The 14972-nt window shown below is 45.3% G+C and overlaps 2 protein-coding genes across 4 annotated transcripts in view; one reads left to right on the top strand and one right to left on the bottom strand.

Annotated features, from left to right (window-relative positions):
* The window catches only part of CAPS2 (calcyphosine 2), a 57563-nt gene extending 55494 nt beyond the window's left edge, over nt 1–2069 (bottom strand). The window contains exon 1 of the mRNA XM_054718395.1: nt 2043–2069. The gene's annotated coding sequence lies outside the window, so the exon portion shown is untranslated. The remainder of the gene's footprint in view (nt 1–2042) is intronic.
* A 4986-nt stretch (nt 2070–7055) lies between these two features.
* LOC114229090 (GLIPR1-like protein 1) overlaps nt 7056–14972 on the top strand; it is a 29799-nt gene continuing 21882 nt past the window's right edge. For all 3 annotated transcript variants that reach the window (XM_054718393.1, XM_054718394.1, XM_054718392.1), the window contains exons 1-2: nt 7056–7297; nt 10975–11214. In XM_054718393.1, coding sequence (XP_054574368.1) covers nt 7121–7297; nt 10975–11214 — 417 coding nt within the window. In that variant the 5' untranslated portion in view covers nt 7056–7120. The remainder of the gene's footprint in view (nt 7298–10974; nt 11215–14972) is intronic.

The raw sequence follows: 14972 nt of genomic DNA, 5'->3' as shown, positions 1-14972 counted from the left end.
CCCATAATTCAGATGTTGTTATGCTTGAAGTTGTCCCAGAAGTTCCTTACACTATGTTCATATTTTTGGATTCTTTTCTCTTTTTGCTCTTCTGGTTGGGTGTTTTTTGCTGCCTCATATTTCAAATTATTGATTTGATTCTCGGGATCCTCTAGTCTACTGTTGAATCCCTGTATAATATTCTTTTTTTCAGTCAGTGTATGCTTAATTTCTGACTGGTCCTTTTCCATTTTTTTGGCAAGTATCTCACTAAGATACTTGAAAGTCTCATTAAGTTCCTTGGAGGTTTCTAGAAGATTCTTGAGTAACCTTATAACTGTGGTTTTGAACTCTATATACAGTAATTTGCTTTCTTCCATTTCTTTCATTTGTGACATTTATTTCTTTGTCTCAGCATTTTGGCTGCTTCCCTGTGTTTGTTTCTATGTGTTGGGTAGCTGCTAAGTCTCCTTGAGTTGATAGAGTGTCCTTTGTAGTAGGTGTCCTATAGGGCTCAGTGGCTCAGTCTCCCCAATCACCTGAGGGGGACACTCTTGGTGCACCCCTTTGTAAGCTGTGTGCACAGTCTTGTTGTAGTTGAACCTTGACTGCTGTTGGTGTCACTGGGAGGAATTGACCTTTAAACCAATTGGCTCTGAGGACCAGCTGTGACGATGGTGGGAGAGCTGCTGTGCAGGAGATAACCTTATGGAGAAGGACTTACTTCAGTGGGGCTTTGGTGCTCACTGAGTCTGCCCCTTAAGTGTGTCGCTTATGGATGTGAAGAGTTGTAATCTGGTATGGTGTTACACTGACCACTGGGTACACTGGCTCTTGGATCTCCAAGGAGGTGCAAAGTCAGCCACTGCCTGGGGCCATCCAGAAGGAGCTACAATGAGATCTGCAGATTCCTCCTCTTTGTATCAGGTTTGGAAGTGCCCAGATGAGGCCCAGCTGTGAAGCAAGGCAGGCTGGTGATGGTGCTGGGGCTTGGGCATTTTATTGATCGGTTTGGGACTCCCTGACCCAGCTGCAACTTGTTTGACAGGTTTTTAGCAGAGAAAGGACCAGCCATTCACATGCAAAAGCCATTGAGCACAGCTTGGGCGGAGTTGTAAATTGGGTGGAGCAGGGTCTCAGGGAATCACCAGGGCAAAGCAAACAGAAATGGCTGCCAGTCAGCCCTGCAACCAGGGAGTGACCCGATCTGCACAGTGAGGTTCAGGGTCTAAAGGAGGGGCCTATGCACAAATGAAAATGCTAGACAAAAATATGAATTATTTAGGGGTGGGGGCCAGGTGGAGACTCTTTCTTGAAGAGACACACTGAGTCCTGGCCTATTTTGCTTTTATTCAGTTTTAGATACACATCTTGCCCTCAGTAAAGCAAGGCAAACAGGCAGCAGACAGACAGTCTCAAAGGTCAGTAAAGATCAGTAAGGTCCAGTAACATTTACTTGGAGGCTATCAGGTCAGGAAATTGCTTCCAGCCACCACTATCTCAACACGAACAATCGGTGCTTAGCATAAGCCCTGCTAACGCTCAAGGTCCATCAGCTGCCACGTTCCTTGGTGCATGCTCATGACAGTGTTGGCATGCGGGGGCTTCCCCCAAGGGAGGTCCCAGCACAGGAACAATGTGAGCACCTCCGTCTAAAAGAAAGCCACCCCCCAAGTTCCTGCTCTGATGCCGGACAGTCCAGTTACTCCCCATATGTGTCTTGGTCCCTGAGAGTCCCACCTGGGAGGAAATGGGACCTTGTAAATTCAGTTCATGGTGCCGGCCTTTTAAGAGGAGTAGCTGGGTCTCCAGCAGCCTGTGTCACTGAGCCCCAATCCCCACTGGTTTTTACAGCCTATAGTTCTTACTGCCTGGAGGGGCTCCTTTTCCAAGCTCTGGAAGCCTGGGCTAAGGGTTTGGTGTGGGACTAGGACCCCCCCCCCTTGCTCCTCTGTGTGGCCTCCCAGAGGTGATCTCCCTCCTGATTAAAAAATCAGCACACCTGGGTGCCGGCCCAGCCCGTTCTGCCCCTCCTACCAGTCTCAGTGTGCTTTCTTCTTTACCTCTCTAGGTGTAGGACTTCCATTCAGCCAGCTTTCTGGTGGTTCTGGATGATGGCTGCTCTTCATTTTAGTTGTAATTTTGATGTAGTTGTAGGAGGCAGCAAGTACAGGTGTTTACCTTTGACACCATCTTGGTTCTCCCTCGAGAAAATGCCATTTTAATTGGTGAGGACTGGTAAAGGAAGGTCTGAAAATATAAAGACAAAGCCATCAAAATTTGCTAAAGAACCAAAGTCTCCAAAGTTTGAGGCCTGAGCAATAGATAAACACACACACACACACATACACACACACACACACCCAAACAAACAAAGAAACAAACAAACAAGAGAGAGAGAACTGCTATTAACTGAGATAGAGAAGATTCTGGAAAGGTCAGGCTTGGGATGTTGTGTATCAGAAGCTCAGTTTAGACCAGTGATGGCGAACCTATGACACGCGTGTCAGTGCTGACATGCGTAGCCATTTCTGATGACATGCGGCCGCTGAGGCGGATGCATGCCGAGGATGAAACATTTGCTGCTCCTGAGGATGAAACATTTGCAAAATAATGTTTTTTCCTCAAAGTGACACACTACCTGAGTTATGCTCAGTTTATTGGTGAAGTTTGACACACCAAGCTCAAAAGGTTGCCCATCACTGGTTTAGACTGTGTATGTAATGTTAAAGTAACACATTGACATTCTCCATTAGCAGATAATTGAACAGAAATATGTATTGCTGAGTAGAATTTCCATTGGGATCCTTGTATTTTCACCCATTTTATAATAAATTTCTGCATTTTTATTCACACATAATGACTAGTTGCATCAAACTTTTGGGATTGTTTGGTGGCAAGCTTATTGGATTAGAATATTAGTAAATATGTGCTCACTTATGTTAATTAGCCTTGTAAACAACCTCAAATCATAAAATTAAGATATTTATTTGAGACTTGGCCAATGTGGCTCTGTTGGTTGAGTTTTGTCACCACAGCAGGAGACTCCATCCCTAGTAGCAGGATCAATTGCCAGTAGGGGGCATGCAGTATGTTTTTTCTCTCCCTCTCCTTTCCTCTCTATCTAAAAAAATATATATTTTAATAAAACATATTTTTAAAATATAAATTAATTTGAAACACAGCAATAACAAAAATGTCATTTAATATCTCAGAAAAAGTGCTGATTTATCCTATCTGATAAAGATGTAATATGCAAATTGACCATCACTCCAACACACAAGATGGCTGCCCTCATGTGGTCAAAGATGGCTGCCCCCATGTGGATATAAGGTGGCTGCCACAAGATGGCCAGCAGGGGAGGGCAGTTGTGGGCAATCAGGCCAGCAGAGGAGGACAGTTAGGGGTGACCAGGCCTGCAGGGGAGGGCAGTTGGTGAGGACCAGGCCGGTAGGGGAGGGCAGTTGGAGAGGACCAAGCCTGAAGGGGAGGGCAGTTGGGGGTGACCAGGCCAGCAAGGGAGGGCAATTAGGGGTGACCAGGCCTGCAGGGGAGGGCAGTTGGAGGGGACCAGACCTTCAGGGGAGGGCAGTTGAGGGTGACCAGGCCGGCAGGGGAGGGCAGTTGGAGGGGACCAGACCTTCAGGGGAGGGCAGTTGAGGGCGACCAGGCCGGCAGGGGAGGGCTGGGTGGGGTGACTGGGCTGGGAGGGCAGGGCAGGTAGGGGCAATCGGGCTGGCAGAAGAGCAGTTAGGCTCTGATCAGGCTGGCAAGGGAGTTATTAGGGGGGTGATCAGGCTGGAAGGCAGAAGCAGTTAGGGGGAATCAAGCAGGCAGGTAGGCGAGCAGTTTGGAGCCAGCAGTCCTGGATTGTGAGAGGCATGTCTAACTGCCTGTTTAGGCCCAATCCCACCAGGATCAGGCCTAAATGGTCAGTAGGACATCCCTCAAGGGGTTCCAGATTGGAGAGTGTGCAGGCTGGGCTGAGGGACACCCACCCACTCAATGCACAAATTTCATGCACCAGGCCTCTAGTTATTGAGTAATAATATAACTGATGTAATGGGTATTAAACATTAATTCAAATGAAATTCATTTATATTGCAACTAGAGGCCCGGTGCACAAAATTCATGCATGGGTAGGGTCTCTAGGCCTGGCCTGCAATCAGGGCCAATCTGTGGGATGACTGGCAAGGTGATCAGGGCCCCTGTTAGCACCTGCTTTGGCCTGGTGCCCCCCGCTCACCGGCCCTGCCCCCCGCCACCACTGCCAATCGCTGTCTGTGGGGCGACTGGTGGAGAGATCAGGCCTCCCATTTACACCCACCTTGGCCTGGTGCCACCCGCTCACCTGCTCCACCATTCCAACACGGTCCCACACTCGTCAGGGCCTATCAGGGCTGGCAGTGCCTCCACTGCTGCCTGCTGCCAGCACTGTGTCGCCAAAACCTACCATGTTCCATGCTGCCCCTGGTGGTCAGCGCACATCTAACTTTCATTCGGTCAAACTCCTGCCTGTGGGAACAATTTTCATGTTAGCCTTTTATTATATACTAGAGGCCTGGTACATGAAAATTTGTGCATTCTGGGGTGGGGGGTCCCTCAGCCTGGCATGTGCCCTCTCCCAGTCCAGGAACCCTCGGGGGATGTCAACCTGCCAGCTTAGGCCTGCTCCTCTTAGAGCAGGCCTAAGCTGACAGTCAGACTTCCCTCTAGCAGCCTGGGAGCCCTTGGGGGATGTCAGTTGGACATCCTTAGTCTTGCCGAGGAGGTGGGAGAGGCTCCCGCCATTGCCGCTGCGCTCACCTGCAGGGGAGGGGGCAGTTGAGGGCTACCAGGCTGGTGGAGCTCCCCCTGTGGAAGGGCACTGACAACCAGGGGGCAGCTCCTGTGTTGAGCATCTGCCCCCGGGTGGTCAATGTGTGTCATAGCAACCAGCCATTACTGGTTTTTCCACCTTTAGGGTCAATTTGCATATCACCCTTTTATTATATTGGATGACCAGGGCCAAGAAATTTGTGCACTGAGGGGGTGTCCCTCAGACCAGCCTGCACCCTCTCCAATCTGGGACCCCTTGGGAGATGTCCACCTGCCGGTTTAGGCCGGATCCCTGTGGCCTAAATGGGCAGGTGGACATCCCTCTCACAATCCGGGACTGCTGGCTCCCAACCACTCGCCTGCCTAACTGCTTCTGCTTGCCAGCCTGATCACCCCCAAACCACTACTTTGCCAGACTGACAGACGCTTAACTGTTCCCCTGCCAGCCCGATTGTCCCCAACTGCCCTCCCCTGCTGGCCCAGTCACCCCCAACTGCTTCCCTGCCGGCCTGGTCACCCCCAACTGCCCTGCCGGCCTGGTCACCCCAACTGCCTTCTCCTGCATGCCTGGTCCCCCCCGCAACAGTCTTCCCCTGCAGGCCTGTTCCCCCCCTACTGCTCTCCCCTGAAGGCCGTGTCCTCCCCAACTGCTCTCCCCTGCTGGCCTGGTCGCCCCTAACTGCAAATCTCTACTGGCCTGGTCACCCCTAACTACACTCCCCTGTAGGCCTGGTCCCCCCCAACTGCCTTCTCTTGCTGGCCTGGTCCCCCACAACTACCTTCCCCTGCCAGCCTGGTCACCCTCAACTGCCCTTCCCTGCAGGTCTGGTCGCCCCCATCTGCCCTCCCCTGCTAGCCTGGTCACCCCTAACTTCCCTCCCCTGCAGGTCATTTGTGGTGGTCATCTTTGACCACATGGGTGTGGCCATCTTGTGCAAGGGTGTGAGAGTCAATTTGAATATTACCTCTTTATTATATAGGATTAGTAAAATAATTAATCAAATGTACTCTGCTCTAGGCTTCAGCATACTAATTAAATGAGTCTTTTATCTAAAACTAGAGGCCCAGTGCGTGATTGAATCATGCACGTGTAGGGTCCCCTACACGCTTTTGCTTTTGATCATGGGGAGCTGGGTGTCTGTCCATTAGTGCACCAGGCCTTTCAGAAGCCTCCAGCGCGGTGGAGGCTTCTGAAAGGCCTGGTGCCAGAGCATACAGGCACCCAGCTCCCCCACTTTTGATGGTCCGTGGCTGCTGAGGGGGGCTACCCTGCTGTTGAGAGGTGCAGGGGGCGGGACTCCCGCCCCCTGCGCCTCTCAATGGCCGCTGAAGGGGGCTACCGCAGACACCTGGCTACCCTGCCATTGAGAGGCGCAGCTGGGTGTCCACACAGGCCCCCTCAGCGGCCGCGGATCTGGCCTCGATCTGGCCGTTGAGAGGCGCAGGGGGCGGGAGTCCCGCCCCCTGCGCCTCTCAACAGCAGCGTAGCCCCCCTCAGTGGCAGCGGATCCGTGCCTCTCAATGGCCGGATAGGCCACCCCGAGTTCCGCCCCCCAGGCTCCCGCCACCCAATCGTGGGCATAGCGGAGTGATGGTAATTTACATGTTACTCTATTATTAGATAGGATTCCCTAGTCACCAAAAAACAGGTGTGTTCCAAAGGCAAGTGTCAAGAAGAGAATTTGTCCAGAGAAAGTACTTGGCTACACACTCCACGTGTCTGTTTTTAATCTTTCTAGGCAGTCATTCTCTTTAGATACTGAAACAAGCAAGTCATTGAATTAAGTCTTTTATGAAATAATTGAGAATCACACTAAATCGTTTAGAAAATGTAGCTTTATTCCCAATTTCTAAGGAAACCAGCAATATGATGTTGCAATTTATTTAAAACAACAAAAAAGCAATACACAGAAGCTGAGTCTATGAAACTAACATGTAGGGTTATGCACAGGCCTGGTTCATTGTTGGCATTTAATTTATGTCATACTTTTACATAACACAGTGCTGCCTGAATGTTGCAATCTGGATTACAATCCAGTCCCCTTCACGGTGATTCCAGATTAGGTGCACAGACAGTGCCTTCAGGATGGTTTAATGCCTGCACCAGGGGGCAACTCAAGGCTTTCCCCTGTAGCCCAAGGCTTTCTGGGCATCTTCACCTGCTGCCTGTTGCCTGTCCATTCTGGCCCCGCCCCTGGGGCCCAGCTTGCTGTGCAACCCTCTATGAGCTCAAGCCAGCAGAGAAAGTTGGGCCCAGGTGCAGAGCACTGGCTGGCCTAGCTGTTACCAGTCCACACAGCCAGGGCATCCTCTGCATTTTGCCATGGTTTATGGGAATAAATTAAATTTCTTATGGACTTTAGGTTTCTATCTGGTAGCCAGTCAATCATCTCCCAGCGTACCTTCCATAGAGGACAAGAGTTTCATAGAGGACTGTGTCACAGCTCACAATGAAATGCGTCGCACAGTCCAGCCCTCCGCGGCCAATATGAAATACATGGTGAGAAAAAAATGAGCTGGGATTATCCTAAGGGATGTTGGCTATTCATTTTACGGACGCATTTGTATGAATTCAGTTTGGACTTTCAGCATGCAGTTAAAAATCATACCTTGGGCCCTCACCGGTTTGGCTCAGTGGATAGAACGTCAGCCTAAGACTCAAGAGTCCCAAGCTCGATTCCGGTCAAGGGCATGTACCTTGGATGAGGGCACATCCCCAGTAGAGGGTGTGCAGGAGGCAGCTAATTGATGTTTCTCTTTCATCGATATTTCTAACTCCCTCTTCCTTCCTCTCTGTAAAAAAAATATATATATATATATTTTTTAAAAATCATACCTTGACTGAGCTGTCTCCAGAAGGGTGGTGATAGAAGGGAAAGAGAAAGGAAGTCTTGAAGCTGTTACTTGCTAGAGTTACATATGTGTGTTTATTCACATACAGTTTACACCTGTGAAGACATGAATCAGTTTATTCTTACATTTTATTTTTTAATTATTATATTGTTTATTTGTAAAACTCCTTTGACCCATCCCTGTATATATGGACATTCCATATAAACACATACTTATGCTATATTTTCCAAATGAAAGGATAAATGTAGATTAATTTAAATTTTCATAGCTACCTACAGAAGATGAGGAAGAAATGAATAAGGTAGAAGAAACATGAACCTCCTTTGAATTTATTTTGTTTTATATATCATTCAATTTTGTAAACATGCAATCGTTTTTTTGGTATTTTAATACTTTACATTAAAGATCTATCTGGTGATTTTCTTTCTTTCTTTCTTTCTTTTTCTTTTCTTTCTTCCTTTCTTCCTTTCTTCCTTTCTTCTTTCTTTTTTTGCAGATCAATATCCACCTTGTATCCTTTTCCTTCAGCTTAAAGGATATTAATATTTGTCATACTGTGTGTCAGTTGTAACTAATCCTATCAACTGAGTGTGTCTGTGAGTTTATATCTCCTTAAGTTATGATACATATTATCATTAGTCACAGAATTCTAAGTTGCCCTGGTAACTTCTATCTTCCTGCACATTGTTTGTGATGAGAAATCTACTGGATCATTTTCTTTGTTCCGGTGTATATCAGAAGTATTTTCCCTGATTTAAAGAAATCTCTTTATCTTTGGTTTTGAGCAATTTGATTATAATGTACCATGATGTAATATTGTTCTAATTTTCTGGAGTTCATTGAGCTTCTTAGACCTGCAGGTTTAAACAAATTAGAAAATTTTTAGCCACTGTATAGTCAAATACTAAAGACTCCAATTATAAGCATATTAATTATAAAATCTGAAGTTATCTCACAGCCCATTGATGCTCTTTTCATGTAAAAGTGTTTGGTTTGGTTTTTTTCTGACTCTTGCTTTCTCTACTAATTTTAATAGATGTGTTACTTCTGGTTAAATTTCTACTCATTGATTTTTCTCCTTATTAATTTTTTTAAATTTATTGATTTTAGAATAAGAGGCAGAGACAGAGTGAGAAACAAAGATTATTTGTTCCACTTATTCAAACAATAATTTATTGATTCCCATATATGCTCTGACCAGGGAGTCCTCAACCTTGGTTCACCTTGATGATGCTCTAACCAACTGAGCTACCCACCCAGGGCATTTCTCCATATTTTTTATTGTATTACTAGGGGCCCAGTGCATGAATTTGTGCACCTTAAAAGGAACTGTGGGCCTTGAGGCTGTAGTGAGCACAGGGGTGGATGGATCTAGGCCCATCATCCTCACCCCTGCCCAGCCCCTCCCACTGCGGCCCCTGGTCCCCTCTGCTGGCAGCCCTGCTCCTGCTGCTGCCACTCTCATGTGCTGATGGCACTGGTCCCACTTGCACCCGTTGACCGCATGGAGCTATTGGGGCCTTTGCCAGCAGCGGGTGTGAGTATGGCCAGCGCTGTCAGCGGATAGGAGCAGCAGCTGCTGCCCCAATCACCCCTCAGGAGCAGGGAAAGGTGGAGAAGCCCAGAGGGGCAATCATGGCTGGCAGCCACTGCTTGCACCCTCTGACAGCGCCAACACCAGGTGCAAGCAGCAGCTCCAGGGCCAGCAGCAGGTGCGTGCAGGGCTGGCACAGGCAGCAGGTGCAAGACCAGGTGGGACCACAACTCGCAGGAGCAAAGAGTTTTTTAGTAACTACCAGAAGCTAACACTGATGACAGGGATCAGTGCCCTGCCTTGGTCTGGCTCCCTGCTCATCTGCTCTGTCATCCCGCCACAGCCAATTCCCACCATGTTCCACACACTGCCACCTGTTACCGATGCCCACCATGTTCCATGCGTGCCCCTGGTGGTCAGCTCACGTCATAGCGACTGGTTGTTCAGTTTCGGTTGTTCCGCCTTTCACTCTATTTGCATATTAGGGTTTTATATATATAGATCAAGAGTCCTGGTATGCAGATAAGTTTGTATCAGATATCTGAATCTGTCAATTTTATCTTGTTGGGTGATGGTAATTTTTGTATTTATGTAAATATTCTTGACAGTTTTTTTCTGGCTTGGACTTAGGTTACTTGGTATTTTGATCCTTTTGAGTCTTGTGTTTAAGATTTGTAAGGCAGAACAAAAGAAGTGACTGAGGCTAGGGATAATTATCTCCCTCTATTAAGGAGATACTCCTGAGTAGACTCTACACAATTCCCAAGATTATGAGTTTTTCCAATCTTGCTAGCAGGAAGAAGCAGTATTCTCAGTGCTGTGTAAGCATTAGGTAATATGCTCTCCTATCATTTTGAGTGATTCATTCCCTGGTGGTGCATATGTTCTTCATATGTGTGTGTTAATCAACCCTCTTTAGAGCTCTGCCTCTATGCATGTCTGTGCTTTCTGGTATTCATTGCATGAACATTCTTCTAAGGCAGTAGGTAAGGCCATTATAGGACTCACCTTACTGGGTTCCCTCCTTTCAGGGATCATGTTCCATGTTGCCTGGTTTCAGGTGTCTTGCTTTTACACATACGTATATTGTTTTTATTGTTTCAAGTCAGAAAGTTACTCCATCTTGGCCAAAAGTAGAAGTGACAACTGTTGGCTAAGACTTCAACAGGAGTTTCTCCTGTCATCCACTACTGCATCATCCTGAAAAACCAGGCATCCCATTTCTCATGTCAATTTCTATAAATGTCAGAAAAGATAGAGCATGATGTGTTAACAGATCAGCCCTGAAATCATGCAAACTTTTTTAAATTTTGTATTGATGTATAACATTGTATTAGTTTAAAATATAAAAGATAAGTATTTGATATATGTATATATTGCAAAATGATTACCACAATAAGTTTAGTTAAGATCCATTACCTCATAGTTACATTTTTTAATGAGAATTTTTAATATTTTTAATATCTGAACAACTTTCAAATATACAATACAGAATGGTTAACTATTCTCACAATACTGTATTCTACAGCCCAAAACTTGTTTACCTTATAACTGGAAGTTTGTACATTTTGACCACCTACAAATATGAACGGCCACAGCCGGTCATAGACTGTTTCTGAAGCACAACTTAAAAACAAAACTGACTAATGGTGAAAATAATCAATGCCAAAGAAAAACTGTATTTTATTACAAGGAAAAACTTAAACAAAATTTCACTGATTGCCATCATTAGAATAACTTAAATGCAAACGAATATGCACAATGCATTTGAAATTATTTTTGTCTTTCAGACGTGGGATGAAGGTTTAGCGAAGACTGCAAAATCCTGGGCGAACCAGTGCAAATTCGAACACAACAACTGTCCAGCAAATCGGTGTCATCCAACTTTTGCATATGTGGGAGAAAATATTTGGTTAGGTGGATTATACCAATTTAAACCAGCAATTGCTATTCGTTCTTGGTATAATGAAAGCATATTTTATACTTATAGTAGTCAACGTTGTACCAAAGTTTGTGGCCATTATACACAGGTAAATATTTGACATTTATTCATTAGTTCTTATTTATGCACATTTCAATCACAAGACATGTTTTTTAGCATTTTCTTTTGAGTTACTCTTGGGTATCTTGAAAACTCAATTTCATTTGGAAGATAGGTTTACTGGATATAGAATTCTCTGGATCTTTTGTTTTCTGGACATTAAAGATTACTCTACTGTCATCTCAATGCTTTAATTCCAATAAGAAATCTACTGTCAACCTTTTATTTATTCCCGTGTATGTAATATGCTTTTGTTTCTCTCATTAGCTTTATAATTTTATTTTGTTTTTATTTTTATTTTTGATACATATTTCTTATTGTTGGTAGTATTACAGATATCTCCAATTCCCTCTCTCCCCCACAATCCTCCCAGCTTCTACCCACCCCCAGGTCTTCCCTACCCTATTGCCCATGTCCATGAGCTATGCATATAAGTATATAAGTTCTTTGATTTATCTCTTGTTTGCCCCCTAACCCCACATCGAGGTATGTCAGTCTATCCCATGCCTCCTTGCTTTGAATATCATTTTGTTGGTCAATTTGTTTTGTTCATTAGATTCCACAAATAAGTGAGATCATGTGATACTTGTCTTTCTCAGTTTAGCTTTTTCACTTAGCATAATAGTTTCCAGATCCATTCATGCTATCCCAAAGTGTAAGAGATCCCTCTTTTATACAGCTGCACAGTGTTCCAGAGTGTAAATGTCCCAGAGATTTTTTATCCATTCATCTACTGATAGGCACTTTGGCGGTTTCCAAATCTTAGCTATTGTAAATAACAGTGCTATAAACATAGGGGTGCATAGATTCTTTCTGATTGGTGTTCTGGGTTTTTTAGGATATATTCCCAGAAATAGGATCACTAGGTCAAACAGAAGTTCCTTTTTAAATTTTTTTAGGAAAATCCATACTGTTTTCCATAGTGGATACACCAATCTGCATTCCCACCAGCAGTGAACTAGTGTTCCCTTTTCTCCACATCCTCACCAGCAAGTGTTGTTTGTTGATTTTTTTATTACAGCCATTCTGACAGGTGTGAGTTGATATCTCATTGTCATTTTAATTTGCATTTCTCTGATGATTAGTGACTTTCAGCATTTTTTTTCATGTGTCTCTTGACCATTTGTATAAATTTTTTTCTTTACAACAATCTGGAGCCATTTCATAATGTACTAAAGTTTGCTTCACCTTTTGTGCAGCCATTTACTGAGTTTCTTAGAACTATAGGTCTATAATTTAAATCAAAATTTGATAAATTCTGGATATTGCTTCTTGAAATATTTATGTTACTGACTTCTGTCTGCCCAGATTCTAGTCACCAAATTTGATGGCCACTTGAATTTTCCCATGGTTATTGATGTTATCTTTTCTTTCTTAAGTTTTTTTCCTCTCTGTGATTAATTTCAAAGTCTTATTGATTTATCTTTAAGTTCTCTACTTTTTTCTTCTGTAATGATTAATCTACTATTAATAACAATTAGTTTATTTTGTCATCTTAGACTTTAAAACTTACGTCTCTAAAAGCTTGATTTTTGTCTTTTTTACATAATCAGTAACTATGTCCAGAATATTTGAACTTTCATCTACCTTTTCAACTATATGAGATAGTTACAATTATTATTCTAATGTTTTCTCTATGTTAGTTCTAGGGTAGTTTCAATGGATTGATTATCCCTCTTTCTTATGGGTAAATTTTTTCTGCTTCTTATCACATTAGGTATGTTTTATTATATCCTCAACTTTATAAATCTTGCCTTCTTAGATGTTTGATTTATTTATATGCCTATAATATTCTTGAATTCTCTTCTAGGAAACAGTTAAGTTACCTGGAATTTGTTTGGTCCTTTTGGTTCCTGCTTATAAAAGATGTTAGATGGAGGCAAAATTCTTCTGCATACTCTACCCACTTCCCCAGAAATTATGAAAATTGCCAGTAGAGCTATTGGAAAAGGCCCTACTCCTATTTGCTCCCTGCCAGCCTGATCACCCACTAATGGCTCCCCTAATGGCCTGATCACCACCTAACTGCTCCTCTGCCAGTCTGATCACCCCTCTAACTGCTCCCCTGCTGGCCTGATCACTCCCTAACTGCTCCCCTACCAGACTGATTGCCCCTAACTGTCCTCCCCTGACAACCCCTAACCACCTCTGCCTCGGACCCCACCACCATGGCTTTGTCTGGAAGGACATTCGGAAGATGTTGGTCTAATTAGCATATTACCCTTTTATTATCCTATATAATAAAGTGGTAATATGCAAATTGACCATCACTCCAACACACAAGATGGCCACCCCCATGTGGTCAAGGATGGTCACCCCCATGTGCACACAAGATGGCAACCACAAGATGGTCATCAGGAGAGGGCAATTGTTGGCGATCAGACCAGCAGGAGAGGGCAGTTGGGAGGCACCAGGCCTGAAAGGGAGGGCAGTTGGGGGCGATCAGACCAGCAGGGGAGGGCAGTTGGGAGGGACCAGGCCTGAAGGGGAGGGCAGTTAGAGGCAAGCAGGCCTGAAGGGGATGGCAGGTAGGGGCGACCAGGCCTTCAGGGGAAGACAGTTGGGGGGACCAGGTCTGCAGGGGAAGGCAGTTGAGGGTGACAAGGCCTGCAGGGGAGGATAGTTGGGGAAACCAGGCCAGCAGGGTAGGGCAGTTAAGGGTGACCGGGCCAGCAGGGGAGGGCAGTTAGGGGCAAGCAGGCTGGCAAGGGAGGGAAGTTATGGATGACCGGGTAGGCAGGGGAGGGCAGTAGGGGGCAACAAGGCCAGCAGGGAAGGGCAGTTAGGGGCAATCAGGCAGGCAAGGGAGGGCAGTTAGGGGTGACAGGGCCAGCAGGGGAGGGCATTTGGGGGTGACCAGGCCTGCATGGGAGGACAGCTAGGGGCAACCAGTCCAGCAGGGGAGGGCAGTTAGGGGCAATTGGGCCAGCAGGGGAGCAGTTAGGTGTCAATCAGGCTGGCAGGCAGAAACGGTTAGGGGCCATCAGGCTGGCAGGCAGGCATGGGGTTGGGAGCCAGCAGTCCTGGTTTGTGGGAGGGATGTCCCAGATTGGAGAGGGTGCAGGCTGGGCTGAGGGACACACAAACTCCCCCCACCCCCGTGCACAAACTTTGTGCACCTGGCCTCTAGTTATAGACAATTTTTCTAATTCTTTTGGTTGGTTGTGAGAGTTTTGGTGAGAAATGGAAATCACATTTTAGGCATGACACGGAGCCCCTAAGATGGCCCATTTAAGCAAGAGAAGAGCTCTCTTCTCTATACTTATCTAAGTTGAATTGACATACAGTGTCTGAAAGCATGCCATTTTTATCAGAGGTTCACTGAACACAGAAATTAGCAGCTTTCATGCTCCTATTCCATTTAAACTTTGTCTGACAACAGGATGCTATAAATTTAGAAACCCTTCTCAGAAAGGTGTTGTATACAATGACTATGGTTTGGCTACTGCTAGGAAAATTGAGGGAATGGGATCAATTGCCAGGTGTCCTGGTAACAAGAAGAATGCAATATTCCTAATATGGCATCAAGGCTGAGTCACTGCCCTTACATAATCCTTTGTCTCCTCTTTTACTGTCAGGGGAAAGGAACCTGTTTTCAAATACCCCTAGTCCCTTAGCATTACACAGCAGAACCGCAAGCTCACTCCACATTGGATAATGTACACAGATGTGTAAAAAGCTAGGAATAGATGCATTCTTCATATTGTATCAAAAACTGTATCTTGCTTAGTGTTCTAAAGAAAATAA

Source organism: Eptesicus fuscus, chromosome 7, assembly GCF_027574615.1.
Source record: "Eptesicus fuscus isolate TK198812 chromosome 7, DD_ASM_mEF_20220401, whole genome shotgun sequence".
In the NCBI taxonomy this organism is placed as follows: Eukaryota; Metazoa; Chordata; class Mammalia; order Chiroptera; family Vespertilionidae; genus Eptesicus; species Eptesicus fuscus.
This window is presented reverse-complemented; position numbering and strand designations above follow the sequence as displayed.